We start from the raw sequence: 12,597 nt of genomic DNA on the forward strand, positions 1-12,597 counted from the left end.
TCAGGAGACAAATGTCCCATCCCTTGTTTACTTTAGATTCCTTTGTTATGGGAAAAGCTACTACAGTTCTTTTCCTTGCGAACAAACCAACACATTTATAATCACATTTTTGCTCATTTAGAAATAATACCAATGGCAGATATGACTGAATTACAACAAATCAGTCAGAAACTGAGCAAGTTATATGGATGTCTCTCCAGCTCATCAAACAAAAACATTTGAGTATCTTTATTTTTAATGAATGTCTGGCAAAGCTTGATAGGCTATCAATACATCTAGAGGAAGAATATAAATAAAAAATGTGTTCTTGCAACAGTGAGAATATTAAAATTTTAGTTGTGGTGACATAAATATCAGAGAAATACCAGGGAGTATTTGAGACCTAAAATCAGCGAAGTAACTACATCAAGTTGACACAAAAAGACTCTGTATAATACTATTTTTTTTTTAGTTGCAGTCCTACTATTGCTTTTCCTCTCTCACAAGGAATATGTTTTGACAAAAGCCCAATATGTTAGTCAGAATTATCAGGCTTAAATAGCTGCCTGGAAATGAATTACTGGCTGACCTAACTTAAAATAAGAATTGAATTAAAGTTGCATGCAGAGTCACTGAGACAGCCAGCTGTGTTCCTGTGGGTCAAAATATCCTTCAGAAATTGTTTGTGGTACATGTCCCAGTGCAAACTGTAAAACACCAACATGTGATCCACAGATTGGCCAACAGGTAACACCTGTACACATCAAATAGAGAGTTGTTGTCTTTAAGCACAGATCCATTATTTATGTTAAGCAGTAAAGGAACAAAGTAAGTAAGTAGTGAACAAGACAGCAATAACGTACTTAGTTAAGTTAAGTCTTTCTTAGTTTGAAACTTCCTCAAAATGAAGGCAAATTAGGTAATAGTACAATTAAATCAATGTTAGCTAAATCTTATTTCTCTTCCTGTGTGGGTTTAGTCGGCCTTAGCTCCTTTTACTGTGTGCTTTTGAGTCACAGAATTTCTACATAGTTTTAAACAGAGTTTAACTAACACTAAATGCAAACTTTAATTGTTAATTGAAACTTTAATAATCTCATTTAAATTTAATCAACAGACAGAAAACTTCCCAACATTAAGGCTGTGTTTACCGGCACACACTTACCTCCACGATCCCTTGCTGCTAAATTCTGTCCTCTTCTTAAAGTAATGTCCAACTGGTACATTCCGGGATCCTCAGAGGGAAAATCTGCATTACTAGCTCCAACTGAACTTGTTTTCTGGAGGAGAAACAAATAAAAATACAATAGCTACTGTTACAACGAGTTTCAGTAAGGTGTATTTTTCTATGGTATTATCATCCTATTGAATTAAGACAAGAATGTGTCCCATTCCTTCACCTTAGAACTGCCAGTCCAGCACCAAAGAACCCATGCCTGTCTTCAGCACAACAGTTCCTTAGCATCCCATTTTAGTTCTTTTTCATTTTTTAAATAGCTTTTTGACTTTTCAATGGTTAAATTTGTAAATTAAAGAAAATGTTTGAAAAATGATTCTTTGATATTTGTATTTACTACGTTAACCTCCATTTTTAATTGCATTCACATTCATTCCTGGTCTGCTAGAGCAGAATAAGAAAAAAAAAAAAGAACAAAAACAAACAAAAAAACCTGAACCTCGCAGTGCTGTTTGAACTAGTAATTATCAGTACTCTCAAACCCTGCATTTATTCATCAGTGGCAATCTAGACATTGACTAAACATAAATGTGATACAATTGTGGTGGCTATTGTAGTGCTTTGCAAATTATGCGATTTTAACACAGAGTTATGAAGGAGATTGGTGAAAAATATCCTGAAGACAATAAATGTAGTTATATCCCTTCATTTGTAATACATAAATTTTGATCTGCCTGCAGGTAGGGGCAAAGACAAGATTCTCAGAGTAGTTATTTGTATAAATTGTATCAAGAGAATTAAAAATAAATAAATAAATAAACTAAGTCAGAAGCAAAGGAAGTCTCTGGAGCATGTGAATAGTAACTACATTTCTGTCTCAGATGACAAAGGAGAGAAGTTGTATTTCCTGCTAGATTTATACAGTTCATGCTTTGAACATCACATTTAATTTTAATACCAGAATGGCTGTATCTATTATACATACACAGCATTATATATACAGCAGCTTCAGATATTATATACACAGAGCACCAACATTAGATAGTCTTATGCTAGGATGTAAGACTTCCAAGACTAGTGCCATTAATACTTTGTTATAAGATTATAGCTCCCCTGTAAGAAAAAAAAAAAAAAAAAAGGCAGCAGCAGCATGATAGAAATATGTTGGACTATGTGCACTAAGTCCTACACCACTGGAAACTTTTGTTATTTCTATACCTAGTGCCCACCTTATTTTCTTTTTAAGGTATTAATACATGAAAGCATGAAGAAAAACACAAAATAACAAAAATTTAATATATGCTTTACTCTTGTAATTGCAGAGTCGCACCTGAGCCTAATATGTTAACCTTTGTTGCAACACATCCAGTGCTAGCCAAACCACATAGCAAGATGCTCACCAGTTCCAAAGAAATGAAATTCTTCAAAACTACCGTACTTCAGAGAAAATGGTTAGATGAGCTTTGACTGGAGAGGGAAGATGTTGAAATCTCTCAACATTTATCTTTTGTCTTTGTAAAGTAACTGCTGAGCATGCCTGAAACTATCAAAAGACCTTGTAGGACTAGAACAGAAGTCATCCACCACTTTCTTTTAATGGATTAACTCCTCTGTGTATCCCTCGCTGTCTATCTCATTCCTAAAAATTACTGACCACAGGCAGTTACAAGGCCAAACATAACAAAAACTGAATTTCCACCCTGCCTTGTAAGGGTATGTAGAAGGAGATAGTCTGCTCCCCTAAGGGTACCTGGTCAAGGACCATCTTCCAAGGCAGGAGGGATAGCAAGAAAGGGAGGCAGTGATGGGAACCACATCTGGTCAGCCACACTTCTTTATAAGAGCAGGAGAGAATGAGACACGTTTATCCCAGTGGGGTTACCTTACAGAGGGCACGTAAGCCAGGAGACCATCACCAGGAGGAGGCCCCTGGTCTCAGAAGGGGCAGGCTGATGAGCTACCCACACCTCACCCTTCATTCACGGAGGAAGGATGAACCTCGCAGCTGGTAAGGTGTGACCAAGGGCCCCAGGCCATCTGGGTGCAGGAAGGGCAGAGCTCTGCAGACCTGAACTGATGAACTCCTGCCTCTACCTGACAGAGAGCAGGCTGGGGGCTCAGCCGCCTGTGGCTATCTCCACGAGAGTCCCACGTGTGAGTACTGTTGACCAGGGCAGCCTTTGTGGCTGGTCATGTCAGGGTCCATGTGTCCTGGTACCGGCTTAAACTGCAGAGGGGACAGCAGCAGCTGCATCCCCCAGCCTGGGAAGGGACCCCAGGACCCCGGGCATGGGGCTGGGCTGCAGCTGAGGGGCAGGAGCAGTGCTGAGCCCAAGCAGCTGGAGGACTCCCATTGCTCTTCACCTTCCTTAACATGCTTCTGCAATGCACAGTATCTAATGTGGCCAGAAATAAGGAAAAAAATCTTACTGGCCTGATTCTCAGGCTCAGCCTAGGCACTGACATTTGTCAGGGTGCTGTGTAAGATAAAATGTGACTTCCAAAGAAAGTGATGAACACTGAGATTTTCCTTCCCCTTTCTTGACTTTCTTCAAGAGGCTGTAGATACAAGAAGAACCACGATGTCTGCCAACATACACAGTCTCCTCCCTGATTATTCCTTGTGATGCCCCTCTCTCACTTCCCTTCTTAGGGGAAACACATGCTATGAATTAAATTTAATGCTATAAATATTTCTGTGCTACTCTCCTTCTCCCTTTCTCACCTTTCCTTCTTTTTTCTTGCAATGGAACTTCACTTTCTTTTTTAACTTTTACTCTAATCAGTTATTCATTCAGAAAGCTGCTCAAGGAGACTAGAAATGCTTAGGTAAGCAATGTAACAGGGCTGCAGGCCATAAACAGTTACACAAATGTTATAAAACCAACAGACATTAACTACCCCTAAGTATTAGGCAGTCAAAGCAGTATTTCTGCATCAGACAAGCAGCATTTGAATTATGTAAGTAAAAATGGAGGTTGACATAATATATCCAACTGTCAGTGAACCATTTTTGACCAACGTTTTAAATTTCAAAATTTAACAGTTATAATGGCAACTAGTAAAACACCAAGAACTACTTTTGTGCATTCTGCAGTAATGAACTTAAAGTTAGAAATACTTGGACAAGAAACTTGAGAAAATACATCAGATCCTATAATTGTCATCAATACATCAAATACATCAAATCCTACAATTGCTGTAAACATTTGTTTTAAAAACAAATTTTCTTATATTCCAAATTGTAGCTAATCATGTCAAGAATAAGCAGGGCTGCATGTTCTCAGTAGCCATAAAAATTTAATCACAACTAGAGGTTGTTATGAGACACAAAGCTGTTTATTAATGGGTGATGACAGCAAGCCTGATGAGGTAAGGTCATGCCTTTATTTTTGGTGTTTAAAATGCAGGGAAGAACCTGAAAATACTTTTGTTTTATTATATTTTTATGAAAAATATTGAGATTCCAGACAAAGAGCATAAAAGCAATTAACCATTGTTTTGCATAAGTAAAAACTTCTGTGGGAAGGCAATTCCTCAATTAATTCATTTGAATTAATCTTTAGTAGTGATCTGTCACCATCTTATTTTAGAATATTATCTTTAGCTAAATTATGACTTAATTGCCAGACTATACAATTTCCCATAATATCAGAATTAGGTTGCTTTAAAGGAAAGTTTTGATTTTGCACATACACCAAAGTCTTGTAGACAGTGAATTTTGATAGAGAGGGCAAAGACACTGATCATCTTGTAAACACTCCATGTGAAAATCGTTGGGACAAAGGTCTCAATGACCATACGGTTCATCAGTTGGACTCTTTTGTTAAATGGGTGTCATACTAAACTCCCCTGGGCAGTTCTCTTACTGAACAATGTGAGCAACACCATGAGCTGCTTTCACTTTCAGTGAAACATCCATGGTAAGGCTTTCAACAGTCAACCCTTAAAAAGAAGGAATCTGCAGCTACAACTCATTGCTGACTCATAACACGTGAAGAGATGTCCTAACATGCCCAGAAAATGCAATGTTTATTTGAACTGAACATGGAGCTCACACTGGCCACACTTAAGATGACCTCTGAAAGTGGCACTCCTATTTTAAAGACCTGCTTCCCTAAGAACCATCTCCATATTATACAAAATTATCTGAAATCTAAAAGGAGACTATTTCAAGAGCATGAAGTCAGGAAAGAGAAAGCCCAACACCAGTTAGTTGCTTTATCAGGTGTAAGTTAACTGAACCCTTTTCCATTAGAGGGCTACACCATGCAAGGCCATGATCATAGAGTCATATTACCACACATGGACAATGATGCTGTATTAGATCATCAATCAACAAACAGCAGAATTGATGACTTTCAAATGGAAAACACTTGGTATTGTATTTTAAGACCATAAATCAAAGACAGTGTTAGTAATATGCACATTCATGAAGCTAAGCTGTTGGCATAGAAATATGAAATGATGCTTGATCCCTGTTAGATCAGCTCCAGGGTTTAGATGTTTACTGCCATTCAGCCACTCTGGAGACATAAGAGCCAGAGAGGAGCTGAGGAAGAACGTGCCCTTGTGCCCCTGCCATGTTATGGGTCACGACTAGTACGAAGAATCTGTGCATCTCAGCAAAAAAAAATTAGTCTTCTGATGCCATGAGAGGTTTCTGCCACCTAAGCTCATGCAAAAGCAGTCTGTTATCAAGAAAGAAATTAAAAGCTTTTTTTTTTTTTTTTTTTTTTTTTTTACTGTGGTAGCAACTCCCATTTTATTCCCGTGAGAAATAAAGAAAAATATTGAGTTTTCTCCAAAACAACTCAGGAATAGCTGAAAACTCTGGATTTAGAGCCAGTTTGGAAACTCTGCCATAAAACTGTTCACTGCTAAGCCCTTTGAGACTGACCAAAGTAAAAATATAGGCAAGTAGTTGAACCTGTGTCTTCTGTACTATGACGGACACTTCACAGTGTTTTCCAGATATAGCAGGTCAACAACTAGATGAAAAAACTATTTTTTTACAGCCAAATAAATGTTGGGCATGTAAGAGGGCTGTAAGATAGTTCACTGCTAGGTACATACTGGGTACATAGCTGCAGATAAAGGGAAAAGATGTCTAATTTTATGGCAGGTTGAATTCTTCCACAGCATGAAGTATTCCTGATGCAGTTCCACTCCAGCACGTGAGAAAAATGATGATGCTTTGAAACTAATAGGATGGCCAAAATTGCCACCATTCACACACCATGTCATTTTTCACAGTTGATTAAAAACACTACAAAACAGAAAAACACAGTGAAACTGATAATAGTCCTCATGGCATTACCAAATTTCTGACCAAATCTTTTGAAATCAGACTACCACTTTATGGCTATGAGATAAGAATCAGTAACATTAGTTGTGTTATATTCTTAGAAAGCACGAAACAAATTTTCAGGTTAATGCAGCAACCTTTCCCAAGCTGACAGCCTGGAGTTTACTAACATCTGCAAACTATTCATTGCCTTTTCCATCACCATGAATACCAACATTTTTCTTCAAAGCTACTCACTTAATCAAACTGAAGAAATTAATGGCATTGCTCCTGTCCTACAATTTAAATCTATCAATTAGCATGACTTTACTCCATATATTCAGGGGATATGAAAGATTTAAGGAACTCTCTGCTGCAGAAACTGAGTAGCACTTCAAAGGAACAGATCTTAAAATCTGATTTTGTTTGTTCAGTGCCAAAACTGAAAATATTAATCAATATATATATACATATTAAAAAAACAGCTGTAATACACCCCCCTTCCAAAAACAATAAAAATTCTTTATTCATACATCACAAATATAACATTTTCCTATAAGCATATTTTAGGAAGTCATATGAATATTACTTCAATCTAGCCTATATGTCTCATTTAAACAACAGGTTGCAACTCTGTTCATTTGATGTTTCATTTCAATATTCTGCCAGAATACAGTAATAAGATAAACAAAAAGCACTTCCCCCCCCCACCCCCAATATAAAACAAATGCATCAATATCAAAATGTAAACACAGACATACAAGCAAAACTTGGAAAGGAAGTGTCTTCAAATAATTACAATTTTCCAGAGCCATGGCTTGACATAAGCAAACATTTCCTGCAGTAGACTAAGGAAAAGGGCACTGTAACTAGAGTTGTATAAAACCAGTGAAGAGAAATTGGCAATCTGTCTGCACTGACTGTCCACATGCTAGGGTCTTAGTCAGGAGATGGGATGGTGAAATAAATGGCATTCCTTTCATAGTCCGTACAATAAATGAAATTAAATCAAAGTGTTCTGAATGGTGGATGCAAGAGACATCAACACTGCAGGTTTGATATCATAGCATGAGGCATCACCACAGCTGCTGAAAAAAATACCAAAATTTTTGAAGCAATATCTTGAGTATTGCATAAGCAGAGTTTTCCACCCCATTTATTGCCTGGCTCAACCTCACTTTTTCAGATCATTTTCTTTTGCCAAGGCAAACTACTCTGGCTCAACTACACAGAGTGCTTTACAAACATCTGCTTATAAGGTAAGGAAAGAGATTTGAAAATTCTGAATATCTAAGTGTCTGTCAACTCCTTATGCAATTAGTGGGAACTAGCTGTGCTTCAAATTTATAATAAAGTCAAGTGATAAAGAGTTTTTAATATCCCTGAAAGTATTTACCTATCTAATTTAGAGTTATCATGATCATTACACTCTTAGCAACACTTCTTATTCTGGTGTTTTGGCTGATGGCAAGCTGGGAAGAACTGATAAACTTGGGAGTGAAAGAGTTGTGCACCCCATTTCATCTCATTCAATCTACTTTCCTTGCTCCCTAAATAATGAGGCAGGTGTAAAAGGCAAACCCATTTCAATATCAAAATAAAAGAACATTCTGGTATTTTAAATTGGAAACATGCAGAAATTATTGTAACGTTTTATATCTGCAAATAACATGTTTTTTGATTGACCACATACATGCTTCAGATGGGACTGGTTACTTCGTTAGTTTGCCATACAACAGATGTTTCCCACTGGCTTGATATGAGTACTTACAACGGACGTAAAAAACCTCAACTGTGCTCTTAAAGATTTAGAATAAAATGTACAGATGACCTGTGAAAGATTTTGCATATTAGCTCTTTATCACATAATGGCAACAGCAGATGCATGCTAGTCTGAAATGTCTTGATTATGAAGAACTATAAATTCAGGATTATTTCTGCAGAATGAAGAAACGGCAGAAATTTAGTATTAATCTCATACACACACACACACACACACACACTTTTACATATGTCAGTATATTCTGCATGTGACTATCTAGTTTACATTGTCAGGAAATACACTGTGGTTAAGTAAGAGATAGAAGTGCACAAAATGTTTGGCCTCCTCTTTCCTGAGCTTTTTGACTACATGTGAAAGCTATTGAATCTGTTGATTAAAAATAACCCACAAGAATTAAAAAGCAGTACTCTCATTTATATCTGTGGAATAATTGGAGTATTTTTTGTGACATCTGTACTATTGTTGCTCTTTGATACTGAAAATGAGCATTTGCTTTCAGTTGCTTTCGAATAAAATAAAACTGATTACTTTCAACAGCTTGCAAGATTTCCTTCTGAAATTGTAACAAATAGATGAACAAATAATAGTAAAATATGTAAGCATATTAACATTTTGAAAGTTTTGGTATTCAGAAGTACATTTCAAATCATTCATTTCAGAAGAAGCAGTAGCCCTGTCTGGCAGCAGAGGAAACCAAACACAGCAAAGCAATCAGAAGAGATTTGATCAAGTTGTTCCTTCTTCCATCTGCTTTCATATTCTGTTTGCTCAGTTTGCTACTATTTATTCAATGAAATCTAGAATAAAATTTTCCTTCTGCAGTGTCACTTACAGACATTAAGATAGTAAAGCAAGCAGAAAATAAAAACAAACAGTCCCTCCTCCACCCAGACCATACATTATGCTTGAATAAAGCAGCCATGGCTTCCTTCCTCTTTTCGTCACATTTCCCTGCTCCATGTGCTGTGCTTCCCTCCCTCCACAGCCCTTATCCTCCCTCGTTATACCAAAAATCAAAAGCTCACACCTAGACTCTGCTCCGTGAAAAGAAACTGCTGTAATTGTGCCAAATCCTTCTGGGGTTTTCAATGTTTCTAACAGACACAACAGTTTACCTTCATACACCAAGCTACAAGCACGGAGCTTTAGACCAAACATTTTTCAAGCATTTTCCAGTTCCTACTCCTTTTTTGACCCTTCAAAGTATATTGCCTCAACCTCTTTGTAAAGAGTTGTTGAAGAGCTTTTTGGAAAGTCCAAATAAATGTTACCACTGTTTTCTTTTGTCTGGTACTGCTTTGATAAAATTATGCATATTTATATAAATAAATATATATACACATATTTTTAAAAATCTTTTAAATGTACTTCTTATTCAAAACTGTGTTATAGAAAACATGGTTATAGAAAACATATGGTTAGAAGTACTATACATGTATTAGGTATTTCAACTGCTGAGTTACAAGTTTGATCAAGTTTGTAAGTACCGATACATCACTTCAGTGACCTTAACATTACTTATTTTTTCCCAGCACTCCTGTTTTCAGCAAAACTTCTTTTTGCTAAAAATTTGGCTGGTTAAAGATTTAGGTTTTCCTCTCCATGAAAAGTGATTTGTTCCAATTTAGCCGTTTGCTGTGGAACCATTTTTGTTAGCACTTTATTCATTATCTTTCATTAAGCCAGGAAATAGTATGTCTAGACTAGGCTCTTCCCTAACGGCTTTCCTAGTCTTTCCCTTCATCAGCAGCCTCAAAGGACAAAAGCTTCCCTTACCACTGCGTGTGACTTTTCAGGAGAAGCTGATTGCTAAAGATGAAGGCAATGATGGGTTGTGTATAATTCCATTTGAGATAACAATACAGAGGAAATTAGGAATAAATTAAATACATATGCTAGATAAATATATACACTTTTGATTTGACATCTAACTATCAGATTATAACAAAGGCTCCTCCTATTGCTTTCTCTTTAAGATATCATTTCTGTCACAGAAAATGCTTAAGGAAACGTTCTAATTTTGTGATTTAGAAACATGGGCATCTTTTGTAGAAAACCGGTGGCAGTTTTGTTTTATTCTATATTAAACATTTTTTGTTGTTCAGCAGCAAATGACAGAAAGCATTCAACCAAAGTAGCCCTAAGCCTGCAAAACATGTATGCCAAATTGCACTTACCTGAATGCAACCAAAGCATCCCTTCACAGCACTGAGCCCATGTGTTAATTAATTCAAAAACTGACATTGCAAATTACCATTTCAGAAAACTAATGTAAAACAAACAAAAAAACAAACAACAACAAAAAACATTTACCCATTGCAACATCCATTATAAATGGAAGCTTGATAGGTATCAGAGGAAAATATTTTCTAAATATATTACCTAAATTGTCTCTCCTTTACAGCCTATAAAATTCAGGTGCTTATTTATGTATGCCTGAAAGCCTAGTTAACTAAAGAAGCTTTCCAAACTGCATGTAGTTACCTGGAGTTTTATAAAATAAAACACACACACAAAACAAAACAAAAACAAACAAACAAACAAACAAAAACCAACATTATTTTCTGACATCCAGAAATAACTTGGTTTTCAGTAGAAAAGCTGTAAACCAGGAAGAACCGATCCATTCCCAATATAAAACTTCCCCAATTAAAACAGTACTATTAGAACATACCTTACCTGAAATATATTTTAACATACCTTACCTAAAAAATATTTTCTTTCTGCAAGCAAACTGTACTGAAGTGAGCCACATAATACCAAGATAGTAGCATAAGAAAAATTATTCACCAGAGTCTGCAGTTGGATTGACATTTTTTATTAGCAATTGTTATCAGCAATTCTAATCAAGATCATTTTGGCTTGACCTAGATTAAATGTTTCCAAAAACTGGAAATTCAAGTCCACACTGAATAATATAGATTTTTCATTCCTGAATGTTTCAGAATCCCTGAAGAAGATTCTCTACCTTTCCTTGCTTCTTTAAAAGCATTTTCTTTCATAATTTGCAATAATTTTTATATGTGCTGGCCATGAAAAGGCTTCCTACCTTCAACAGGCAAACCTATAAGCCCAGAAAAAGTTAAACCAAAATCCAGTACAAGCAGCATAACAAAGATTGGCAAAGATGAGATGGAAATAAAAAATATACTGAGAAGGAAGTCGAGTGCTAAAACATGCAACTTTTAGACCTCATTACTAAGGCCTATAAATATATTAAAGATGGTTATTACTTCTAATATGCTTATGCGCATTATTTAAATTGTTACCAAACTCTCCCCACAACCTTATGGTTCACAGAAGCTCCTTAACTCAGCAGAGACATTACTGCATAATCTCTGATACAAGAACAAGATGAAAAGAAATGATGGCAAATAAGTTTTCTACAAGGAACAAAGAGATGTACAAATATGCATAGTTGAGAATCTCAGAGACTGAGCCTGACTGAAAAATTCCAGTTGAGGAGTAATTCAAGGTTTCCAGTTTTGAACACAACAAAAATTTGGTCTTCCACTCAGAAAGTATCTGTAATACTATGAGGCCTAACTTTTGTTTTATATCATTGTTTTTTTGCTTTGTTTTGTTTTTTCCTACCTATGGCAAAGCTGGAGGCTGTTCCATGCTACTTTAAGATACTCTCCACTTGTCTTGATTCGTCTAAATACTGTGTAAGTATAGGGGGGAAAAAAAAAAAAAAAAAGTAAAACGTGTTCCTGGCCAAGTATGTAATAGCTATGTTTTTGTTTTGTTTTGGTTTGGTTTGGTTGGTTGTTGTTTTTGTTTTATTTTGGTTTTGTTTGTTTGTTTTGTTTATTTGTTTGTTTTGTTTTGTTTTGTTACTGATGAGCAACAATGCAGAACTCTATGTTGGGAATGATGACTGATACTGCAATGTGGCATTTCTGGTCCATGATAGCAGATTGCAGTACTTCCACTAAGGTGAATTTTTTTAAATTTTAGACATGGATTTACTGCTCAGACCTTCCAAGAGCTTGATGGAGGCCCCAGTGATGGCATTTAGCAGCTCAGAGAAGTAGCTGGAGTAGACAGAAACAGCACATACCAAGTCAGATACCCAGGTGGCAAGATGAGAAGTTGTAACGAGCTCATAGGTACTGCTACAGGTCTACTGTCCATTAACCCAACCTCAATCAGTACTCACAGTTCCCAGGAGAGAAACCAGATGTGGGGTGGGATACAGTTTCAAAGGAAGAGTAGCAGTGGTGCTTTTTGGTTGGAAAACAGGACGAGGCCATGTCCTCTAATGGCAAATCCCACCACTGCCCAGTCAATACCTAAGGCAAAAAAATCGAGCCTATCTTTGAGACCTGACATAGAATCACAAAACTGTAGGGATTGGAAAGGACCTCC

At 36.5% G+C, this 12,597-nt stretch overlaps 1 protein-coding gene across 1 annotated transcript in view; it reads right to left on the reverse strand.

Annotated features, from left to right (window-relative positions):
* Positions 1-12,597, reverse strand: part of MCTP1 (multiple C2 and transmembrane domain containing 1) — a gene marked incomplete at both ends in the record, with an annotated part of 279,396 nt that overhangs the window by 180,426 nt on the left and 86,373 nt on the right. The window contains one exon of the mRNA XM_084304750.1: positions 1,145-1,259. Coding sequence (XP_084160876.1) covers positions 1,145-1,259 — 115 coding nt within the window. The remainder of the gene's footprint in view (positions 1-1,144; positions 1,260-12,597) is intronic.

The sequence above is a fragment of the Netta rufina genome, assembly GCF_964035555.1.
Source record: "Netta rufina genome assembly, chromosome: Z".
NCBI lineage: Eukaryota > Metazoa > Chordata > Aves > Anseriformes > Anatidae > Netta > Netta rufina.